This window comes from Anomaloglossus baeobatrachus, chromosome 5 (assembly GCF_048569485.1).
Source record: "Anomaloglossus baeobatrachus isolate aAnoBae1 chromosome 5, aAnoBae1.hap1, whole genome shotgun sequence".
Classification (NCBI taxonomy): domain Eukaryota; kingdom Metazoa; phylum Chordata; class Amphibia; order Anura; family Aromobatidae; genus Anomaloglossus; species Anomaloglossus baeobatrachus.
The window spans coordinates 589,005,784-589,031,033 of NC_134357.1; the positions used below are offsets into that span (position 1 = coordinate 589,005,784).

At 51.7% G+C, this 25,250-nt stretch overlaps 1 protein-coding gene across 1 annotated transcript; it reads left to right on the forward strand.

Annotated features, from left to right (window-relative positions):
- Positions 1-9,605: 9,605 nt before the first annotated feature.
- Positions 9,606-13,963, forward strand: LOC142312498 (E3 ubiquitin-protein ligase TRIM7-like). Its single transcript, XM_075351449.1, has one exon. It carries the CDS (start codon positions 9,823-9,825, stop codon positions 11,398-11,400), a length of 1,578 nt encoding a protein of 525 aa, XP_075207564.1. The 5' UTR covers positions 9,606-9,822; the 3' UTR covers positions 11,401-13,963.
- The last annotated feature ends 11,287 nt before the right edge of the window (positions 13,964-25,250 follow it).

Sequence of the window (25,250 nt, forward strand, 5' to 3'; positions counted from 1 at the left end):
GAGCTGTTCCTAGGTAGTAGGGCTATACGAGAGCTGTCCCTGGGTAGTAGAGCTGTACGAGAGCTGTCCCTGGGTAGTAGGGCTATACGAGAGCTGTCCCTGGGTAGTAGGGCTATACGAGAGCTGTCCCTGGGTAGTAGGGCTATATGAGAGCTGTCCCTAGGTAGTAGAGCTATACGAGAGCTGTCCCTAGGTAGTAGGGCTATACGAGTGCTGTCCCTGGGTAGTAGGGCTATATGAGAGCTGTCCCTAGGTAGTAGGGCTATACGAGAGCTGTCCCTGGGTAGTAGGGCTATACGAGAGCTGTCCCTGGGTAGTAGTGCTATACGAGAGCTGTCCCTGGGTAGTAGTGCTATACGAGAGCTGTTCCTGGGTAGTAGGGCTATACGAGAGCTGTGCCTGGGTAGTAGGGCTATATGAGAGCTGTTCCTGGGTAGTAGGGCTATACGAGAGCTGTCCCTGGGTAGTAGGGCTATATAAGAGCTGTCCCTGGGTAGTAGGGCTATACGAGAGCTGTCCCTTGGTAGTAGGGCTATACGAGAGCTGTCCCTGGGTAGTAGGGCTATACGAGAGCTGTCCCTGGGTAGTAGGGCTATACGAGTGCTGTCCCTGGGTAGTAGGGCTATACGAGAGCTGTCCCTGGGTAGTAGGGCTATACGAGAGCTGTCCCTGGGTAGTAGGGCTATACGAGTGCTGTCCCTGGGTAGTAGGGCTATACGAGAGCTGTCCCTGGGTAGTAGGGCTATACGAGAGCTGTCCCTGGGTAGTAGAGCTGTACGAGAGCTGTCCCTGGGTAGTAGGGCTATACGAGAGCTGTCCCTGGGTAGTAGGGCTATACGAGAGCTGTCCCTGGGTAGTAGGGCTATATGAGAGCTGTCCCTAGGTAGTAGAGCTATACGAGAGCTGTCCCTAGGTAGTAGGGCTATACGAGTGCTGTCCCTGGGTAGTAGGGCTATATGAGAGCTGTCCCTAGGTAGTAGGGCTATACGAGAGCTGTCCCTGGGTAGTAGGGCTATACGAGAGCTGTCCCTGGGTAGTAGTGCTATACGAGAGCTGTCCCTGGGTAGTAGTGCTATACGAGAGCTGTTCCTGGGTAGTAGGGCTATACGAGAGCTGTGCCTGGGTAGTAGGGCTATATGAGAGCTGTTCCTGGGTAGTAGGGCTATACGAGAGCTGTCCCTGGGTAGTAGGGCTATATAAGAGCTGTCCCTGGGTAGTAGGGCTATACGAGAGCTGTCCCTTGGTAGTAGGGCTATACGAGAGCTGTCCCTGGGTAGTAGGGCTATACGAGAGCTGTCCCTGGGTAGTAGGGCTATACGAGTGCTGTCCCTGGGTAGTAGGGCTATACGAGAGCTGTCCCTGGGTAGTAGGGCTATACGAGAGCTGTCCCTGGGTAGTAGGGCTATACGAGTGCTGTCCCTGGGTAGTAGGGCTATACAAGAGCTGTCCCTGGGTAGTAGGGCTATACGAGTGCTGTCCCTGGGTAGTAGGGCTATACGAGAGCTGTCCCTGGGTAGTAGGGCTATACGAGTGCTGTCCCTGGGTAGTAGGGCTATACAAGAGCTGTCCCTGGGTAGTAGGGCTATACGAGTGCTGTCCCTGGGTAGTAGGGCTATACGAGAGCTGTCCCTGGGTAGTAGGGCTATACGAGAGCTGTCCCTGGGTAGTAGGGCTATACGAGAGCTGTCCCTGGGTAGTAGGGCTATACGAGAGCTGTCCCTGGGTAGTAGGGCTATATGAGAGCTGTCCCTCGGTATTAGGGCTATACGAGAGCTGTCTCTGGGTAGTAGGGCTATACGAGAGCTGTCTCTGGGTAGTAGGGCTATACGAGAGCTGTGCCTGGGTAGTAGGGCTATATAAGAGCTGTCCCTGGGTAGTAGGGCTATACGAGAGCTATCCCTGGGTAGTAGGGCTATACGAGAGCTGTTCCTGGGTAGTAGGGCTATACGAGAGCTGTCCCTGGGTAGTAGGGCTATACGAGAGCTGTCCCTGGGTAGTAGGGCTATACGAGAGCTGTCCCTGGGTAGTAGGGCTATACGAGAGCTGTCCCTGGGTAGTAGGGCTATAAGAGAGCTGTTCCTGGGTAGTAGGGCTATAGGAGAGCTGACCCTGGGTAGTAGCGCTATACAAGAGCTGTCCCTGGGTAGTAGGGCTATACGAGAGCTGTCCCTGGGTAGTAGGGCTATATGAGAGCTGTCCCTAGGTAGTAGGGCTATACGAGAGCTGTCCCTGGGTAGTAGGGCTGTACGAGTGCTGTCCCTGGGTAGTAGGGCTATACGAGTGCTGTCCCTGGGTAGTAGGGCTATACGAGAGCTGTCCCTGGGTAGTAGGGCTATACGAGAGCTGTCCCTGGGTAGTAAGGCTATACGAGAGCTGTCCCTGGGTAGTAGGGCTATAGGAGATCTGTCCCTGGGTAGTAGGGCTATACAAGAGCTGTCCCTGGGTAGTAGGACTATACGAGAGCTTCCCTGGGTAGCAGGGCTATACGAGAGCTGTTCCTGGGTAGTAGGGCTATACGAGAGCTGTCACTGGGTAGTAGGGCTATAGGAGAGCTGTCCCTGGGTAGTAGGGCTATAGGAGAGCTGTTCCTGGGTAGTAGGGCTATACGAGAGCTGTCCCTGGGTAGTAGGACTATACGAGAGCTGTCCCTGGGTAGTAGGGCTATAGGAGAGCTGTCCCTAGGTAGTAGGGCTATACGAGAGCTGTCCCTGGGTAATAGGGCTGTACGAGTGCTGTCCCTGGGTAGTAGGGCTATACGAGTGCTGTCCCTGGGTAGTAGGGCTATACGAGTGCTGTCCCTGGGTAGTAGGGCTGTACGAGTGCTGTCCCTGGGTAGTAGGGCTGTACGAGTGCTGTCCCTGGGTAGTAGGGCTATACGAGTGCTGTCCCTGGGTAGTAGGGCTGTACGAGTGCTGTCCCTGGGTAGTAGGGCTATACGAGTGCTGTCCCTGGGTAGTAGGGCTATACGAGTGCTGTCCCTGGGTAGTATGGCTATACGAGTGCTGTCCCTGGGTAGTAGGGCTATACGAGTGCTGTCCCTGGGTAGTAGGGCTGTACGAGTGCTGTTTCTGGGTAGTAGGGCTATACGAGTGCTGTCCCTGGGTAGTAGGGCTATACGAGAGCTGTTCCTGGGTAGTAGGGCTATACGAGAGCTGTCCCTGGGTAGTAGGGCTGTACGAGTGCTGTTTCTGGGTAGTAGGGCTATACGAGTGCTGTCCCTGGGTAGTAGGGCTATACGAGAGCTGTCCCTGGGTAGTAGGGCTGTACGAGTGCTGTCCCTGGGTAGTAGGGCTATACGAGTGCTGTCCCTGGGTAGTAGGGCTATACGAGTGCTGTCCCTGGGTAGTAGGGCTGTACGAGTGCTGTCCCTGGGTAGTAGGGCTATACGAGTGCTGTCCCTGGGTAGTAGGGCTATACGAGAGCTGTCCCTGGGTAGTAGGCCTATATGAGAGCTGTCCCTGGGTAGTAGGGCTATACGAGTGCTGTCCCTGGGTAGTAGGGCTATACGAGAGCTGTCCCTGGGTAGTAGGGCTATACGAGAGCTGTCCCTCGGTAGTAGGGGTATACGAGTGCTGTCCCTGGGTAGTAGGGCTATACGAGTGCTGTCCCTGGGTAGTAGGGCTGTACGAGAGCTGTCCCTGGGTAGTAGGGCTATACGAGTGCTGTCCCTGGGTAGTAGGGCTATACGAGAGCTGTCCCTGGGTAGTAGGGCTATAGGAGAGCTGTCCCGAGGCAGTAGGGCTATACGAGAGCTATACCTCTGGGATCACATATGGTTGAAAACCTCAAACCTCACAGTTACTCCCCTCCCTTTTAAGATGGTGGTATATGTCTTCCCACGCTGACTATAGCCTTGGTGTGTTGGTCCATGTGCTGTTGTGTCCCAATCCTGCTGGTGATTATATTATGTGGTGCTTGGAGTTGTTGTGGAATCCTCTTATCGTCTTGTAGTTTCCTCCCTGCTCTTATTTTCTTCCTTACTTCTTATTGTATTATATCTTTGTGTGAGCATGCTGTGAGATAACAGTTTTGGGTTCCCCTGTTTGTCTATCTCTGTTGGTTTTATCACACTCCTGTTCTGAACTTACCACGAGGTAGGGAGTGGGTATAAGATCTGGGCTGGTCAGGAGCAGGGCCAGGAAGGCGGCTCAGACATCCTCACCATCAGAGGTAATTCTGAGATAAGGGATAGCTAGGCCACCCTAGTCTGAGGGCCAGTCGAGGAGCCTCAGTACTCTGCTCTCCTTCTCCATTGTGACAGTAGTAGGGCCAGAAGACAGCCTTCCCTGGGTAATAGGGCTAAAGATGCTGTCCATGGGTGGAGGGGCTAAGGGCACTGTCCCTGGGATGTAAAGACAGAAGATAAGAAGATAGTCTTTTGGAACCTATGCTGTACCAAGCTCAGGAGGGGCCAGACCACAACTGGCCTGACCACCCTCAAACCCCAGCAAGCTCAGGCACATGTCATCCAAGCACTCGACTAGGTGGGCCGAACACCTGAGCTTCCAATGTGCTCAATTCGAGTACCGAGCACCCGAGTGTCCGATTTGCTCGATTTGGGTACTGAGCACCAAAGTAGACAATTCAAGTACTGAGCACCTGAACCTACGATATGCGCAATTCGAGTACCGAGCACTCGAGAGTCCAATTTGCTCGATTTGAGTGCCGAGCACCTGATTTGCTAGTGACTCGCCCGCTCCAGGGCCATAGGTGACTCCGTGTCGGGCCGGACTAGTCCGGGGTAGTCAGCGGTGGCGGGGCCCGACTCCGTGACCCTGGCGGAGTCAATTGATGTGACGGTATTGGGGAAAATGGTAATAAAGTTTGTGTAAGATTCGTGACGCCACCTGTGGATTGCGGCTTTGGAGCCGCGTCTGCTGGACGGGACCTCCGGGGCTGGTGTTGTGGCAGCGGAGGTGTTTCTGCTCCCCACAGGTGGAGCGGGTAACCCTGGGGCGACCATTAGTAAAGTCTATGGTGTATGTTGATGGCTTACCTTCACTAGACTGTCCTGCGCCTCCGCCACCGAGCTTGTCCAAAAAGTGGCTGACCGTGGTCCTTTTATTGCTCCCCCTTGCAGGTGATGGGTGGCCGGTTGTGGCCTCGGATGCCTGAAGCAATCTTACTAAACGGAAATGTTTTCCTCCTTTAGCCTGGGGACCGTCCCCGTTGTTGTGACCAGATTCCTCCACCTCGGTGTTCTTGGTGGAACAAGTCCACGGAGGCCTCCCGCACATCCGTGGCACTCTGGAACCCTTTCCTCAGTGTCACCTGGACCTAGCAGGGCCCCAGGGTCTTCACCAAAAACCAAGTCTCCTCACTCCTTTCTCTCAGACTTCCTGTCACAGACCTTCTCACAGACCCCTGTCCACTGTCACTTCTCTGACAGACTGCCCACACTGCCCAGTTCAAACTTGAACTAACCGGTTCTCCTCACTACCCCACTGACTCCTCCCACACTCCCCCTTGCCAGGCTCCACCCCTTCTGGCCAGTGAATGGGACTGAAGGCCCCATAACCAGGTATACTGGTTAATGGGGTACCTGCCTTAAACCCTCACCCAGTGTGTGACCCAACAATTGGTGTGTGCAGGTTTTGTCTATGAACCGGTAGATGACCCCCTTCTTACCCAGGATGGGATACCACACCTCTGGCTGAGGTGCAGTACCTCTGTGGCGACGAAAGCCTCAGGGGCGCCACACTAGATTCAAGTACCGAGCACGTGTGGGTCTGATTTGCTCGATTCGAGTACCAAGCACCCGAGGGCTCTATTTGCTCAATTCGAGTACCGAGCACCTGATTTTCTGGACTCGAGTATCGAGCACCTTAACTTCCGACCTGCTCAATTTGCGCCACACTAGATTCAAGTACCGTGCACCAGAAGTTCTGATTTTCTCGATTCGTTTACCGAGCACCCAAGGGCTCTATTTGCCCGGTTCAAGTATCGAGCACCTAAGTGTCCGACCTGCTCGATTCGAGTACTGAGCACCTGATTTTTTGGACACGAGTATTGAGCACCTTAACTTCTGACCTGCTCAATTCGCGCCACACTAGATTCAAGTACCGTGCACCTGAGGTTCTGATTTGCTCAATTCGAGTACCGAGCACCCAAGGGCTCTATTTGCCCGGTTCAAGTACCGAGCACCTAAGTGTCCGATCTGCTCGATTCGAGTACTGAGCACCTGATTTTCTGGATTCGAGTATCGAGCACCTGAGCTTCCAACCTCCTCAATTTGAGTACTGAGCACCTGAGCTTCCAACCTCCTCGATTTGAGTACTGAGCACCTGAGCGTCCGACCTGCTTGATTCGAGTACCGAGCACCCAATTTTCTGGATTCGAGTATTGAGCACCTGAGCTTCCAACCTCCTCGATTTGAGTACTGAGCACCTGAGCGTCCGACCTGCTTGATTCGAGTACCGAGCACCCAATTTTCTGGATTCGAGTATTGAGCACCTGAGCTTCCAACCTCCTCAATTTGAGTACTGAGCACCTGAGCTTCCAACCTCCTCGATTTGAGTACTGAGCACCTGAGCGTCCGACCTGCTTGATTCGAGTACCGAACACCCAATTTTCTGGATTCGAGTATTGAGCACCTGAGCTTACAACCTCCTCGATTTGAGTACTGAGCACCTGAGCGTCCGACCTGCTTGATTCGAGTACCGAGCTTCCAATTTTCTGGATTCGAGTATTGAGCACCTGAGCTTACAACCTCCTCGATTTGAGTACTGAGCACCTGAGCGTCCGATCTGCTTGATTCGATCACCAAGCTCCCAATTTTCTGGATTCGAGTATTGAGCACCTGAGCTTCCAACCTCCTCGATTTGAGTACTGAGCACCTGAGCGTCCGACCTGCTTGATTCGAGTACCGAGCTCCCAATTTTCTGGATTCGAGTATTGAGCACCTGAGCTTCCAACCTCCTCGATTTGAGTACTGAGCACCAGAGCGTCCGATCTGCTTGATTCGAGTACCGAGCTCCCAATTTTCTGGATTCGAGTATTGAGCACCTGAGCTTCCAACCTCCTCGATTTGAGTACTGAGCACCTGAGCGTCCGACCTGCTTGATTCGAGTACCGAACACCCAATTTTCTGGATTCGAGTATTGAGCACCTGAGCTTCCAACCTCCTCGATTTGAGTACTGAGCACCTGAGCGTCCGACCTGCTTGATTCGAGTACCGAGCTCCCAATTTTCTGGACTCGAGTATCGAGCACCTGAGCTTCCAACCTCCTCGATTTGAGTACTGAGCACCTGAGCGTCCAACCTGCTTGATTCGATCACCGAGCTCCCAATTTTCTGGATTCGAGTATTGAGCACCTGAGCTTCCAACCTCCTCGATTTGAGTACTGAGCACCTGAGCGTCCGACCTGCTTGATTCGAGTACCGAGCTCCCAATTTTCTGGATTCGAGTATTGAGCACCTGAGCTTCCAACCTCCTCGATTTGAGTACTGAGCACCTGAGCGTCCGACCTGCTTGATTCGAGTACCGAGCTCCCAATTTTCTGGATTCGAGTATTGAGCACCTGAGCTTCCAACCTCCTCGATTTGAGTACTGAGCACCTGAGCGTCCGACCTGCTTGATTCGAGTACTGAGCTCCCAATTTTCTGGATTCGAGTATTGAGCACCTGAGCTTCCAACCTCCTCGATTTGAGTACTGAGCACCTGAGCGTCCGACCTGCTTGATTCGAGTACCGAGCTCCCAATTTTCTGGATTCGAGTATTGAGCACCTGAGCTTCCAACCTCCTCGATTTGAGTACTGAGCACCTGAGCGTCCGACCTGCTTGATTCGAGTACCGAGCTTCCAATTTTCTGGATTCGAGTATTGAGCACCTGAGCTTCCAACCTCCTCGATTTGAGTACTGAGCACCTGAGCGTCCGACCTGCTTGATTCGAGTACCGAGCTCCCAATTTTCTGGATTCGAGTATTGAGCACCTGAGCTTCCAACCTCCTCGATTTGAGTACTGAGCACCTGAGCGTCCGACCTGCTTGATTCGAGTACCGAGCTCCCAATTTTCTGGATTCGAGTATTGAGCACCTGAGCTTCCAACCTCCTCGATTTGAGTACTGAGCACCTGAGCGTCCGACCTGCTTGATTCGATCACCGAGCTCCCAATTTTCTGGATTCGAGTATTGAGCACCTGAGCTTCCAACCTCCTCGATTTGAGTACTGAGCACCTGAGCGTCCGACCTGCTTGATTCGAGTACCGAGCTCCCAATTTTCTGGATTCGAGTATTGAGCACCTGAGCTTCCAACCTCCTCGATTTGAGTACTGAACACCTGAGCGTCCGACCTGCTTGATTCGAGTACCGAACACCCAATTTTCTGGATTCGAGTATTGAGCACCTGAGCTTACAACCTCCTCGATTTGAGTACTGAGCACCTGAGCGTCCGACCTGCTTGATTCGAGTACCGAGCTTCCAATTTTCTGGATTCGAGTATTGAGCACCTGAGCTTACAACCTCCTCGATTTGAGTACTGAGCACCTGAGCGTCCGATCTGCTTGATTCGATCACCAAGCTCCCAATTTTCTGGATTCGAGTATTGAGCACCTGAGCTTCCAACCTCCTCGATTTGAGTACTGAGCACCTGAGCGTCCGACCTGCTTGATTCGAGTACCGAGCTCCCAATTTTCTGGATTCGAGTATTGAGCACCTGAGCTTCCAACCTCCTCGATTTGAGTACTGAGCACCTGAGCGTCCGATCTGCTTGATTCGAGTACCGAGCTCCCAATTTTCTGGATTCGAGTATTGAGCACCTGAGCTTCCAACCTCCTCGATTTGAGTACTGAGCACCTGAGCGTCCGACCTGCTGGATTCGAGAACCGAGCTCCCAATTTTCTGGATTCGAGTATTGAGCACCTGAGCTTCCAACCTCCTCGATTTGAGTACTGAACACCTGAGCGTCCGACCTGCTTGATTCGAGTACCGAGCTTCCAATTTTCTGGATTCGAGTATTGAGCACCTGAGCTTCCAACCTCCTCGATTTGAGTACTGAACACCTGAGCGTCCGACCTGCTTGATTCGAGCACCGAGCTCCCAATTTTCTGGATTCGAGTATTGAGCACCTGAGCTTCCAACCTCCTCGATTTGAGTACTGAACACCTGAGCGTCCGACCTGCTTGATTCGAGCACCGAGCTCCCAATTTTCTGGATTCGAGTATTGAGCACCTGAGCTTCCAACCTCCTCGATTTGAGTACTGAGCACCTGAGCGTCCGACCTGCTTGATTCGAGTACCGAGCTCCCAATTTTCTGGATTCGAGTATTGAGCACCTGAGCTTCCAACCTCCTCGATTTGAGTACTGAGCACCTGAGCGTTTGACCTGCTGGATTCGAGTACCGAGCACCTGAGCACTTTAGTCCTCGCTCATCACTCATAGCTGGATCTGGGCACGGCTTTTGCCTCAGAACATCGTGTGGAACCACTACAGACACCACAGCAATAACAGAAGTTATAACGAGAGCTAGAAATATAACTCCTCCCCCGGCAGTTGCCAAACATCCCTACTTCCTGGAGGACCTTGATGATTTCACTGGTCACGTGCCCTAAGGAGGCAATCACCATGTTTCAGTTGGGAGGAGCCGCAAGTCCTTGCTTTCCCACACTGCTCCGTCTTCTCCCAGACTCGGCCGTGCCTGAATAAGCTGCAGCCAAGAGATAAAGTCCTCTCCGCTGGTGGGTTGTGAGCCGCCCTACGTCGTTCACATTGAGGAGCCGGCTCTTTGTCTCGGATCGTTCACGGCCGACGCTTCACGATCACAGACATGGTGGAAGGACTTTAAGGAAGCAGATTCGGCATCGAATTGGGGAAACTTTTGCCGTCATGGCTTCTCCCAACCTGAAGGACGAGCTGAGCTGCTCCGTCTGCCTGAACATTTTCAGGGACCCCGTCACCCTGAGATGTGGACACAACTTCTGCCTGGTGTGTATCGATTGTGTGCTGGAGACCCAGGATGGACTGGGGGTTTACAGCTGCCCCGACTGCAGAGCGAGGTTTCCAGAGCGTCCCGCTCTTCAGAGTAACATCACCCTGCGGAACATCGTGGAGCATTTCACGTACTTTCGTCCGGAGGACATGGAAGGAGGTATTTTTTGCACAAACTGTATAAATGCGCCAGTTCCGGCAGTTAAGTCCTGCCTGCACTGTGAAGCTTCCTTGTGTAGTAACCACGTACAAGTCCACAGCAAGTCTCCCGAACACGTCCTGTGCAAGCCCACCACTAACTTCAGCAGGAGAAAATGCCCTCTGCACAACGAGGTCCTGAAATATTACTGCTCCAATGACCGCTCGTGTATCTGCGTCACCTGCTGCTTGGCCGGCGACCACAGCGGTCACAAGGTGGAACCGCTCAACAAAGCCTCCCAAAAGAAGAAGGCCACGCTGAAAAACGTCATGAAGAACCTGTCCTCGTTGTCCAAGGAGGCAGAAGAAAAGCTGCAGTACATGCAGAATCGCCAGAAAGAGGTCCAAGAAAAGGCGACCGACATCAAGGAGAAAGTCACTAATCTTTTTATAGACATCAAAAGGCAACTGGAGATCTTGGAGAACAAGGTACAAGCCAAGATCTCCCAAGAGGAAAACCAGATCTCCGGTCTGATCCGGCAGATGGAGATTCAGAAAAACGAGCTCTCCCTGGTCACATATCACATTGAAGAGCTGTGTCACATGTCGGACCCGTTAACCATTCTTCAGGAATGCATATCCGTTCCGTACCACACCTCGGAAGAAACGGGCTACAAGGTTCGAAACGATGACCATGATGGGAACTACATGGGAGATATAGATGAAGGTCAGATCTCCGAGACATTGCACACTGGATTGTCCGATATCATGACTTTTGTAAAGAGCCAGATCTATGTCAAGGAGAATAGATTCACCAGCCTTGACGAGGACACGGTCGCCAAGAACCTACTGCTATCCATCGACAAGAAATCCGTGTTTTGGGCCCAAAAATTGCCTGATTTGGGACACATTGAATTACCGGGCAGGTTTAATAATTGTTCCCAGGTTTTAAGTTTGGAGAGTTTTTGTTCCGGGAGACACTACTGGGACGTTGATACCAGCAAACAAGGAGAATGGCGGTTGGGCGTCTCTTACTCTACAATCGAGAGAAGCGGAGATCGCTCATATTTGGGATGCAATGACCAGTCCTGGTGCTTGTGCCGATCCAATAATAATCAGTACTCGGTGGTGTATGACAACAGGGAGACTATGCTAGGTCACAACATTTCCCATCAAAAATTCCGTATCTATCTGGATTTTTATGGTGGCCGGGTGTCCTTCTATGAGCTGTGCTCCCCAATTAGACATCTCTACACCTTCACCACCGAGTTCACTGATCCCCTCCATGTTGCCTTCTATGTTTGTGGAGTTAATACCTTTGTTAGAATCAGCTATTAGGTTACAATTATCACCAGAATTCTGCTCCATGAGTGGGGACAGCGTGGACTTTACAAGCACTGCAGGTCCAACCTCTAGCCCTAACCCTAAAATCTAGTGCCACCTGGAGAAGGAAGCTTCCTGAGAAGTCACCAGACTTCTGCTCCATCAGTAGGGACAGCGTGGACTTTACAAGCACTGCAGGTCCAACCTCTAGCCCTAACCCTAAAATCTAGTGCCACCTGGAGAAGGAAGCTTCCTGAGAAGTCACCAGACTTCTGCTCCATCAGTAGGGACAGCGTGGACTTTACATGCACTGCAGGTCCAAACTCTAGCCCTAACCCTAAAATCTAGTGCCACCTGGAGAAGGAAGCTTCCTGAGAAGTCACCAGAAATGTGCTCCATCAGTAGGGACAGCGTGGACTTTACATGTACTGCAGGTCCAAACTCTAGCCCTAACCCTAAAATCTAGTTCCACCTGGTAGAGGAAGCTTCCTGAGAAGTCACCAGACTTCTGCTCCATCAGTAGGGACAGCGTGGACTTTACATGCACTGCAGGTCCAAACTCTAGCCCTAACCCTAAAATCTAGTTCCACCTGGTAGAGGAAGCTTCCTGAGAAGTCACCAGAATTCTGCTCCATGAGTAGGGACAGCGTGGACTTTACATGCACTGCAGGTCCAAACTCTAGCCCTAACCCTAAAATCTAGTGCCACCTGGAGAAGGAAGCTTCCTGAGAAGTCACCAGAAATGTGCTCCATCAGTAGGGACAGCGTGGACTTTACATGTACTGCAGGTCCAAACTCTAGCCCTAACCCTAAAATCTAGTTCCACCTGGTAGAGGAAGCTTCCTGAGAAGTCACCAGACTTCTGCTCCATCAGTAGGGACAGCGTGGACTTTACATGCACTGCAGGTCCAAACTCTAGCCCTAACCCTAAAATCTAGTTCCACCTGGTAGAGGAAGCTTCCTGAGAAGTCACCAGAAATCTGCTCCGAGTAGGGACAGCGTGGACTTTACAAGCACTGCTGGTCCAAACTCTAGCCCTAACCCTAAAATCTAGTGCCACCTGGAGAAGGAAGCTTCCTGAGAAGTCACCAGAAATGTGCTCCATCAGTAGGGACAGCGTGGACTTTACATGTACTGCAGGTCCAAACTCTAGCCCTAACCCTAAAATCTAGTGCCACCTGGTAGAGGAAGCTTCCTGAGAAGTCACCAGACTTCTGCTCCATCAGTAGGGACAGCGTGGACTTTACATGCACTGCAGGTCCAAACTGTAAATATAACCCTAACCCTAAAATCCAGTGTCACTCTAACCCTACCCTGACCCACTAACTCTAACCCTGACCCTTCATCTAACACTGACCCTGAACCCATCTCTAACTCTAACCCTGATTCAGCCTCTAACTTTGACCCTGATTTTAACCCTGACCCTACTTCTATCTCTAACCTTGACTATACCTCTAACCCTGACCCTACCTCTAACCCTGACCCTACCTCTAACCCTGACCCTATCTCTAAACATGACCCTATCTCTAACCCTGACCCTACCTCTAACCCTGACCCTACCTCTAACCCTGACCCTATCTCTAACCATGACCCTATCTCTAACCCTGACCCTATCTCTAACCCTGACCATATCTCTAACCCTGACCCTATCTCTAACCCTGACCCTATCTCTAACCCTGACCATATCTCTAACCATGACCCTATCTCTAACCCTGACCCTATCTCTAACCCTGACCATATCTCTAACCATGACCCTATCTCTAACCCTGACCCTACCTCTAACCATGACCCTATCTCTAACCCTGACCCTATCTCTAACCCTGACCCTATCTCTAACCATGACCCTATCTCTAACCCTGACCCTATCTCTAACCCTGACCATATCTCTAACCCTGACCCTATCTCTAATCCTGACCCTATCTCTAACCCTGACCCTATCTCTAACTCTAACCCTGACCCTACCTCTAACCCTGACCCTATCTCTAACCATGACCCTATCTCTAACCCTGACCCTATCTCTAATCCTGACCCTACCTCTAACGCTAGTAAAGAGAGGGGTCAGCTCACCAGTTTTAAAAGGTGTCCGTTGCAGTGGAATTTGAAGTGTTAGCAGGAGGAAAAGAGGAAACGTGTTTCGGACGCGGGTCTTTATGACACGGCAGATAACATGAGAAACAAATGCGTTTCATATGCGATCTGCCAAGGATTTTCTACTTGGTTTTATGTGTTAATGTGATGAAGGACTTTTTATGATATTTTTTAAAATAAAAGGATTATTTTATGAAATTGCCAATTGCTGGATTTCCCTTATTCCTCTTACCTCTACCTCTAACCCTGCCCCTACCTCTAACCCTGCCTCTACCTCTAACCCTGCCTCTACCTCTATCTCCAATCCCAACCCTACCTCAAACCCTGATCCTACAGCTACCTCTAACCTTGGCTCTACTTCTAACCCTGACCCTACTTCTAACCCTGACTCTACCTCTAACTCTAACCCTGTCCTTACATCTAACCCGGACCCTACCTCTAACTCCAGCCCTGACCCTACCTCCAACCCTGACCCTACCTCTAACCCTGACTCTACCTCTAACTCTAACCCTGTCCTTACATCTAACCTGGACCCTACCTCTAACTCCAGCCCTGACCCTACCTCCAACCCTGACCCTACCTCTAACCCTGACTCTACCTCTAACTCTAACCCTGTCCTTACATCTAACCCGGACCCTACCTCTAACTCCAGCCCTGACCCTACCTCCAACCCTGACCCTACCTCTAACCCTGACTCTACCTCTAACTCTAACCCTGTCCTTACATCTAACCCGGACCCTACCTCTAACTCCAGCCCTGACCCTACCTCCAACCCTGATCCTACAGCTACCTCTAACCTTGGCTCTACTTCTAACCCTGACCCTACTTCTAACCCTGACTCTACCTCTAACCCTGCCTCTACCTCTAACCCTGCCTCTACCTCTATCTCCAATCCCAACCCTACCTCAAACCCTGATCCTACAGCTACCTCTAACCTTGGCTCTACTTCTAACCCTGACCCTACTTCTAACCCTGACTCTACCTCTAACCCTGCCTCTACCTCTAACCCTGCCTCTACCTCTATCTCCAATCCCAACCCTACCTCAAACCCTGATCCTACAGCTACCTCTAACCTTGGCTCTACTTCTAACCCTGACCCTACTTCTAACCCTGACTCTACCTCTAACCCTGCCTCTACCTCTAACCCTGCCTCTACCTCTATCTCCAATCCCAACCCTACCTCAAACCCTGATCCTACAGCTACCTCTAACCTTGGCTCTACTTCTAACCCTGACCCTACTTCTAACCCTGACTCTACCTCTAACCCTGCCTCTACCTCTAACCCTGCCTCTACCTCTATCTCCAATCCCAACCCTACCTCAAACCCTGATCCTACAGCTACCTCTAACCTTGGCTCTACTTCTAACCCTGACCCTACTTCTAACCCTGACTCTACCTCTAACCCTGCCTCTACCTCTAACCCTGCCTCTACCTCTATCTCCAATCCCAACCCTACCTCAAACCCTGATCCTACAGCTACCTCTAACCTTGGCTCTACTTCTAACCCTGACCCTACTTCTAACCCTGACTCTACCTCTAACTCTAACCCTGTCCTTACATCTAACCCGGACCCTACCTCTAACTCCAGCCCTGACCCTACCTCCAACCCTGACCCTACCTCTAACCCTGACTCTACCTCTAACTCTAACCCTGTCCTTACATCTAACCCGGACCCTACCTCTAACTCCAGCCCTGACCCTACCTCCAACCCTGACCCTACCTCTAACCCTGACTCTACCTCTAACTCTAACCCTGTCCTTACATCTAACCCGGACCCTACCTCTAACTCCAGCCCTGACCCTACCTCCAACCCTGACCCTACCTCTAACCCTGACTCTACCTCTAACTCTAACCCTGTCCTTACATCTAACCCGGACCCTACCTCTAACTCCAGCCCTGACCCTACCTCCAACTTGGACCCTACCCCTAACCCTGACCCCACCCCTAACCCTGACCATACCTCTAACTCCAGCCCTGACATTACCTCCAACCATGACCTTACCTCTAAAGCGGGCTTTACACGAGACGATAGATTGTGTGATATGTCGTCGGGGTCACGGTTTTCGTGACGCACATCCGGCATACCGCACGACGTGGTTTCGTGTGACACCTCCTAGCGACGCAGTATCGCTCACAAATCGCGAGTCGTGTACTTGTCGCTAGGTTTCATAAAATTGTTTAATTAAAATGGCGGCGGTTGTTCATCGTTTCCGTGGGATCACACGTTGCTCCGTGTGACACCCCGGGAACGATGAACAGCAGCTTTACCTGCCTCTCGCGGCACCCGACGGCTTAATGGAAGGAAGGAGGTGGGCGGGGTGTTTACGTCCCGCTCATCTACGCCCCTCCGCTTCTATTGGCCGCCTGCCGTGTGACGTCGAACGTCCCGCCCACTCCAGGAAGTGGACGTTCGTCGTCCACAGCGAGGTCGTCCGGAAGGTAAGTGCGTGTGACGGGGGTTAAATGAGTTTGTGCGCCATGGGCAACTAATTGCCCATGACGCAAAAACGACGGGGGCGGGTACGATCGATTGTGCTATCACACAATCTACCGTCTCGTGTAAAGCAGGCTTAACTCTAACCCTGTCCTTACATCTAACCCGGACCCTACCTCTACCTCTGACCCTACCCCTAACCCTGACCATACCTCTCAGCCTGACCCTACCTCTAACTCCAGCCCTGACCCTACCTCCAACCCTGACCCTACCCCTAACCCTGACCATACCTCTCACCCGGACCCTACCTCTAACTCCAGCCCTGACCCTACCTCCAACCCAGACCCTACCCCTAACCCTGACCATACCTCTCACCCGGACCCTACCTCTAACTCCAGCCCTGACCCTACCTCCAACCCGGACCCTACCTCTACCTCTGACCCTACCCCTAACCCTGACCATACCTCTCAGCCTGACCCTACCTCTAACTCCAGCCCTGACCCTACCTCCAACCCTGACCCTACCTCTAACCCTGACCATACCTCTCACCCGGACCCTACCTCTAACTCCAGCCCTGACCCTACCTCCAACCCGGACCCTACCCCTAACCCTGACCATACCTCTCACCCGGACCCTACCTCTAACTCCAGCCCTGACCCTACCTCCAACCCGGACCCTACCCCTAACCCTGACCATACCTCTCACCCGGACCCTACCTCTAACTCCAGCCCTGACCCTACCTCCAACCCTGACCTTACCTCTACCTCTGACCCTACCTCTAACTCCAACCCTGACCCTACCTCTACCTCTGATCCTACCTCTAACTCCAGCCCTGACCCTACCTCCAACCCTGACCTTACCTCCAACCCTGACCCTACCTCCAACCCTGACCCCACCCCTACCTCCAACCCTGACCTTACCTCCAACTCCAGCCCTGACCCTACCTCCAACCCTGACCCTACCTCTACCTCTGATCCTACCTCTAACTCCAGCCCTGACCCTACCTCTAACTCCAGCCCTGACCCTACCTCTAACTCCAGCCCTGACCTTACCTTTAACTCCAGCCCTGACCCTACCTCTACCTCCAGCCCTGACCCTACCTCTAACTCCAGCCCTGACCCTACCTCTAACTCCAGCCCTGACCCTACCTCCAACCCGGACCCTACCTCCAGCCCTGACCTTACCTCTAACTCCAGCCCTGACCCTACCTCTACCTCCAGCCCTGACCCTACCTCTAACTCCAGCCCTGACCCTACCTCTAACTCCAGCCCTGACCCTACCTCTAACTCCAGCCCTGACCCTACCTCCAACCCGGAGCCTACCTCCAGCCCTGACCTTACCTCTACCTCTGACCCTACCTCCAACTCTGACCTTACCTCTACCTCTGATCCTACCTCTAACTCCAGCCCTGACCCTACCTCTACCTCTGACCCTACCTCCAACTCTGACCTTACCTCTACCTCTGATCCTACCTCTAACTCCAGCCCTGACCCTACCTCTACCTCTGACCCTACCTCTACCTCTGACCCTACCTCCAACTCTGACCTTACCTCTACCTCTGATCCTACCTTTAACTCCAGCCCTGACCCTACCTCCAGCCCTGACCCTACCTCCAACCCTGACCCTACCTCCAACCCTGACCCTACCTCTACCTCTGATCCTACCTTTAACTCCAGCCCTGACCCTACCTCCAGCCCTGAGCCTACCTCCAACCCTGACCCTACCTCCAACCCTGACCCTACCTCTACCTCTGATCCTACCTTTAACTCCAGCCCTGACCCTACCTCCAGCCCTGACCCTACCTCCAACCCTGACCCTACCTCTACCTCTGATCCTACCTTTAACTCCAGCCCTGACCCTACCTCCAGCCCTGACCCTACCTCCAACCCTGACCCTACCTCTGATCCTACCTTTAACTCCAGCCCTGACCCTACCTCCAACCCTGACCCTACCTTCAACCCTGACCCTACCTCTACCTCTGATCCTACCTTTAACTCCAGCCCTGACCCTACCTCCAGCCCTGACCCTACCTCCAACCCTGACCTTACCTCTACCTCTGATCCTACCTCTAACTCCAGCCCTGACCCTACCTCTACCTCTGATCCTACCTCTAACTCCAGCCCTGACCCTACCTCCAACCCTGATCCTATCTTTAACCCTAACTCTACCTTTAATTTTGACCCTACCTCTAACTCTAATCCCAACCCTACCTCTAACCTTGACCCTACCTCAAACCCTGACACTACCTATAACTCTAACCCTGTCCTTACATCTAACCCGGACCCTACCTCTAACTCCAGCCCTTTTCCTATCTCCAACCCTGACCTTACCTCTATCCCTGAGCCTACCTCTGACCCTGATACTATCTCTAACCCTGACCCTCCCTCTAACTTTACCATAACCTGCTAGCTATCAGTAGTTGCAAATTAACTCTTCTCCACAAACGATCACACCAGTCTTTCTCTATTGCCATTTATCAAAAGAAGGCAAAGGCAAATTTGACTCCAAAGAAGAGGCACCCATCTGTAGACCGGTGTTTCGAGGTCCTCCTCCTCCTCCTCCTCCTCCTCCTCGTACTGGGTGAGAGGCTTTGGATGTAGCGTTCCCATTTTTTGGCAGCGCTGAATTTGCTGGGTTTGTTTCTAGGGATGAGCCAATCTGCAAAAATAAAAAAATCAATTTTGTATCCAAAAAACGGTAACCGTATTTCTATGATTTTATAGTGATGACGTCTGCGCGTGTTTTATATTGTGCACTGTATGTACATATTATTATGTGTGTATTATGTCATAACTCACTATATAATCCTCACCAATAAACACCGAGACTCTACAACCTCAGCCTGATCTGTGCAACCACCGAGACAGCCAGTGCGGAGGAAGAGCCTCACAGCAGCACAGAGGATGTCAGGAGAGGAGAGCACTGATCTTATAGGAGGACACAGAGATACAGAGGAAGGAGCAGGTCCCAGCAGCACAGAGTATTTCAGGAGAGGAGAGCGCTGATCTTGTAGGAGGACACAGAGATACATAGAGGAAGGAGCAGGTCCCAGCAGCACAGAGTATTTCAGGAGAGGAGAGCACTGATCTTATAGGACACAGAGATACAGAGGAAGGAGCAGGACCCAGCAGCACAGAGTATTTCAGGAGAGGAGAGCACTGATCTTATAGGAGGACACAGAGATACATAGAGGAAGGAGCAGGACCCAGCAGCACAGAGTATTTCAGGAGAGGAGACCACTGATCTTATAGGAGGTCACAGAGATACATAGAGAAAGGAGCAGGTCCCAGCAGCACAGAGTATTTCAGGAGAGGAGAGCGCTGATCTTGTAGGAGGACACAGAGATACATAGAGGAAGGAGCAGGTCCCAGCAGCACAGAGTATTTCAGGAGAGGAGAGCACTGATCTTATAGGAGGACACAGAGATACAGAGGAAGGAGCAGGTCCCAGCAGCACAGAGTATTTCAGGAGAGGAGAGCACTGATCTTATAGGAGGACACAGAGATACATAGAGGAAGGAGCAGGTCCCAGCAGCACAGAGTATTTCAGGAGAGGAGAGCGCTGATCTTATAGGAGGACACAGAGATACAGGAGAAGGAGCAGGCCCCAGCAGCACAGAGTATTTCAGGAGAGGAGAGCACTGATCTTATAGGAGGTCACAGAGATATATAGAGGAAGGAGCAGGTCCCAGCAGCACAGAGTATTTCAGGAGAGGAGAGCACTTATCTTATAGGAGGACACAGAGATACATAGAGGAAGGAGCAGGACCCAGCAGCACAGAGTATTTCAGGAGAGGAGAGCGCTGATCTTATAGGAGGACACAGAGATACATAGAGGAAGAAGCAGGTCCCAGCAGCACAGAGTATTTCAGGAGAGGAGAGCACTGATCTTATAGGAGGACACAGAGATACATAGAGGAAGGAGCAGGTCCCAGCAGCACAGAGTATTTCAGGAGAGGAGAGCACTGATCTTATAGGAGGACACAGAGGTACATAGAGGAAGGAGCAGGTCCCAGCAGCACAGAGTATTTCAGGAGAGGAGAGCGCTGATCCTATAGGAGGTCACAGAGATACAGAGGAAGGAGCAGGTCCCAGCAGCACAGAGTATTTCAGGAGGAGAGAACTGATCTTATAGGAGGACACAGAGATACATAGAGGAAGGAGCAGGTCCCAGCAGCACAGAGTATTTCAGGAGAGGAGAGCGCTGATCTTATAGGAGGACACAGAGATACAGGAGAAGGAGCAGGCCCCAGCAGCACAGAGTATTTCAGGAGAGGAGAGCACTGATCTTATAGGAGGTCACAGAGATATATAGAGGAAGGAGCAGGTCCCAGCAGCACAGAGTATTTCAGGAGAGGAGAGCACTTATCTTATAGGAGGACACAGAGATACAGAGGAAGGAGCAGGACCCAGCAGCACAGAGTATTTCAGGAGAGGAGAGCACTGATCTTATAGGAGGTCACAGAGATACAGAGGAAGGAGCAGGTCCCAGCAGCACAGAGTATTTCAGGAGAGGAGAGCGCTGATCTTATAGGAGGACACAGAGATACACAGAGGAAGGAGCAGGACCCAGCAGCACAGAGTATTTCAGGAGAAGACAGCACTGAACTTATAGGAAGACACAGAGATACATAGAGGAAGGAGCAGGACCCAGCAGCACAGAGTATTTCAGGAGAGGAGAGCGCTGATCTTATAGGAGGATACAGAGATACATAGAGGAAGGAGCAGGTCCCAGCAGCACAGAGTATTTCAGGAGAGGAGAGCGCTGATCTTATAGGAGGACACAGAGATACATAGAGGAAGGAGCAGGACCCAGCAGCACAGAGTATTTCAGGAGAGGAGAGCGCTGATCTTATAGGAGGACACAGAGATACATAGAGGAAGGAGCAGGACCCAGCAGCACAGAGTATTTCAGGAGAGGAGAGCGCTGATCTTATAGGAGGACACAGAGATACAGAGAAAGGAGCAGGACACAGCAGCACAGAGTATTTCAGGAAAGGAGAGCGCTGATATTATAGGAGGACACAGAGATACATAGAGTAAGGAGCAGGTCCAGCAGCACAGAGTATTTCAGGAGAGGAGGGCGCTGATCTTATAGGAGGACACAGAGATACATAGAGGAAGGAGCAGGACCCAGCAGCACAGAGTATTTCAGGAGAGGAGAGCGCTGATCTTATAGGAGGTCACAGAGATACATAGAGGAAGGAGCAGGTCCCAGCAGCACAGAGTATTTCAGGAGAGGAGAGCGTTGATCTTATAGGAGGACACAGAGATACAGAGGAAGGAGCAGGTCCCAGCAGCACAGAGGATTTCAGGAGAGGAGAGCGCTGATCTTATAGGAGGACACAGAGATACACAGAGGAAGGAGCAGGACCCAGCAGCACAGAGTATTTCAGAAGACAGCACTGAACTTATAGGAAGACACAGAGATACATAGAGGAAGGAGCAGGACCCAGCAGCACAGAGTATTTCAGGAGAGGAGAGCGCTGATCTTATAGGAGGACACAGACATACATAGAGGAAGGAGCAGGTCCCAGCAGCACAGAGTATTTCAGGAGAGGAGAGCGCTGATCTTATAGGAGGACACAGAGATACATAGAGGAAGGAGCAGGACCCAGCAGCACAGAGTATTTCAGGAGAGGAGAGCGCTGATCTTATAGGAGGTCACAGAGATACATAGAGGAAGGAGCAGGTCCCAGCAGCACAGAGTATTTCAGGAGAGGAAAGCGTTGATCTTATAGGAGGACACAGAGATACAGAGGAAGGAGCAGGTCCCAGCAGCACAGAGGATTTCAGGAGAGGAGAGCGCTGATCTTATAGGAGGACACAGAGATACACAGAGGAAGGAGCAGGACCCAGCAGCACAGAGTATTTCAGGAGAAGACAGCACTGAACTTATAGGAAGACACAGAGATACATAGAGGAAGGAGCAGGACCCAGCAGCACAGAGTATTTCAGGAGAGGAGAGCGCTGATCTTATAGGAGGACACAGAGATACATAGAGGAAGGAGCAGGACCCAGCAGCACAGAGTATTTCAGGAGAGGAGAGCGCTGATCTTATAGGAGGACACAGAGATACATAGAGGAAGGAGCAGGACCCAGCAGCACAGAGTATTTCAGGAGAGGAGAGCGCTGATCTTATAGGAGGACACAGAGATACATAGAGGAAGGAGCAGGTCCCAGCAGCACAGAGTATTTCAGGAGAGGAGAGCACTGATCTTATAGGATGACACAGAGATACAGAGGAAGGAGCAGGTCCCAGCAGCACAGTGTATTTCAGGAGAAGAGAGCACTGATCTTATAGGAGGACATAGAGATACACAGAGGAAGGAGCAGGTCCCAGCAGCACAGAGTATTTCAGGAGAGGAGAGCACTGATCTTATAGGAGGACACAGAGATACATAGAGGAAGGAGCAGGTCCCAGCAGCACAGAGTATTTCAGGAGAGGAGAGGACTGATCTTATAGGAGGTCAAAGAGATACATAGAGGAAGGAGCAGGTCCCAGCAGCACAGAGTATTTCAGGAGAGGAGAGCGCTGATCTTATAGGAGGACACAGATACATAGAGGAAGGAGCAGGTCCCAGCAGCACAGAGTATTTCAGGAGAGGAGAGCACTGATCTTATAGGAGGTCACAGAGATACATAGAGGAAGGAGCAGGACCCAGCAGCACAGAGTATTTCAGGAGAGGAGAGCACTGATCTTATAGGAGGTCACAGAGATACATAGAGGAAGGAGCAGGTCCCAGCAGCACAGAGTATTTCAGGAGAGGAGAGCGCTGATCTTATAGGAGGACACAGAGATACAGAGGAAGGAGCAGGACCCAGCAGCACAGAGTATTTCAGGAGAGGAGAGCACTGATCTTATAGGAGGACACAGATACATAGAGGAAGGAGCAGGTCCCAGCAGCACAGAGTATTTCAGGAGAGGAGAGCACTGATCTTATAGGAGGTCACAGAGATACATAGAGGAAGGAGCAGGACCCAGCAGCACAGAGTATTTCAGGAGAGGAGAGCGCTGATCTTATAGGAGGACACAGAGATACAAAGAGGAAGGAGCAGGACCCAGCAGCACAGAGTATTTCAGGAGAGGAGAGCGCTGATCTTATAGGAGGACACAGAGATACATAGAGGAAGGAGCAGGTCCCAGCAGCACAGAGTATTTCAGGAGAGGAGAGCACTGATCTTATAGGAGGACACAGAGATACATAGAGGAAGGAGCAGGTCCCAGCAGCACAGAGTATTTCAGGAGAGGAGAGCGCTGATCTTATAGGAGGACACAGAGATACAGAGGAAGGAGCAGGTCCCAGCAGCACAGAGTATTTCAGGAGAGGAGAGCACTGATCTTATAGGAGGACACAGAGATACATAGAGGAAGGAGCAGGTCCCAGCAGCACAGAGTATTTCAGGAGAGGAGAGCACTGATCTTATAGGAGGACACAGAGATACATAGAGGAAGGAGCAGGTCCCAGCAGCACAGAGTATTTCAGGAGAGGAGAGCGCTGATCTTATAGGAGGACACAGATACATAAAGGAAGGAGCAGGTCCCAGCAGCACAAAGTATTTCAGGAGAGGAGAGCGCTGAACTTATAGGAGGACACAGAGATACAAAGAGGAAGGAGCAGGACCCAGCAGCACAGAGTATTTCAGGAGAGGAGAGCACTGATCTTATAGGAGGACACAGAGATACAGAGGAAGGAGCAGGACCCAGCAGCACAGGGTATTTCAGGAGAGGAGAGCACTGATCTTATAGGCGGTCACAGAGATACAGAGGAAGGAGCAGGTCCCAGCAGCACAGAGTATTTCAGGAGAGGAGAGCGCTGATCTTATAGGAGGACACAGAGATACAGAGGAAGGAGCAGGACCCAGCAGCACAGGGTATTTCAGGAGAGGAGAGCACTGATCTTATAGGCGGTCACAGAGATACAGAGGAAGGAGCAGGTCCCAGCAGCACAGAGTATTTCAGGAGAGGAGAGCACTGATCTTATAGGCGGTCACTGAGATACAGAGGAAGGAGCAGGTCCCAGCAGCACAGAGTATTTCAGGAGAGGAGAGCACTGATCTTATAGGAGGACACAGAGATACATAGAGGAAGGATCAGGTACCAGCAGCACAGAGTATTTCAGGAGAGGAGAGCACTGATCTTATAGGTCACAGAGATACATAGAGGAAGGAGCAGGTCCCAGCAGCACAGAGGATTTCAGGAGAGGAGAGCGCTGATCTTATAGGAGGACACAGTGATACATAGAGGAAGGAGCAGGACCCAGCAGCACAGAGTATTTCAGGAGAGGAGAGCACTGATCTTATAGGAGGACACAGAGATACAGAGGAAGGAGCAGGACCCAGCAGCACAGAGTATTTCAGGAGAGGATAGCACTGATCTTATAGGAGGACACAGAGATACAGAGGAAGGAGCAGGTCCCAGCAGCACAGAGTATTTCAGGAGAGGAGAGCACTGATCTTATAGGAGGACACAAAGATACAGAGGAAGGAGCAGGACCCAGCAGCACAGAGTATTTCAGGAGAGGAGAGCACTGATCTTATAGGAGGACACAGAGATACATAGAGGAAAGAGCAGGTCCCAGCAGCACAGAGGATTTAAGGAGAGGAGAGCGCTGATCTTATAGGAGGACACAGAGATACATAGAGGAAGGAGCAGGACCCAGCAGCACAGAGTATTTCAGGAGAGGAGAGCGCTGATCTTATAGGAGGACACAGAGATACATAGAGGAAGGAGCAGGACCCAGCAGCACAGAGTATTTCAGGAGAGGAGAGCGCTGATCTTATAGGAGGACACAGAGATACCTAGAGGAAGGAGCAGGTCCCAGCAGCACAGAGTATTTCAGGAGAGGAGAGCGCTGATCTTATAGGAGGACACAGAGATACATAGAGGAAGGAGCAGGACCCAGCAGCACAGAGTATTTCAGGACAGGAGAGCACTGATCTTATAGGAGGACACAGAGATACATAGAGGAAGGAGCAGGACCCAGCAGCACAGAGTATTTCAGGAGAGGAGAGTGCTGATCTTATAGGAGGTCACAGAGATACATAGAGGAAGGAGCAGGTCCCAGCAGCACAGAGTATTTCAGGAGAGGAGAACGCTGATCTTGTAGGAGGACACAGAGATACAGAGGAAGGAGCCGGTCCCAGCAGCACAGAGTATTTCAGGAGAGGAGAGCACTGATTTTATAGGAGGACACAGAGATACAGAGGAAGGAGCAAGTCCCAGCAGCACAGAGTATTTCAGGAGAGGAGAGCGCTGATCTTATAGGAGGACACAGAGATACAGAGGAAGGAGCAGTTCCCAGCAGCACAGAGTATTTCAGGAGAGGAGAGCACTGATCTTA

Excerpts from the sequence above, each read along its gene's own strand:
- LOC142312498 (XM_075351449.1), top strand. The coding sequence starts at position 9,823 with ATGGCTTCTCCCAACCTGAAGGACGAGCTGAGCTGCTCCGTCTGCCTG.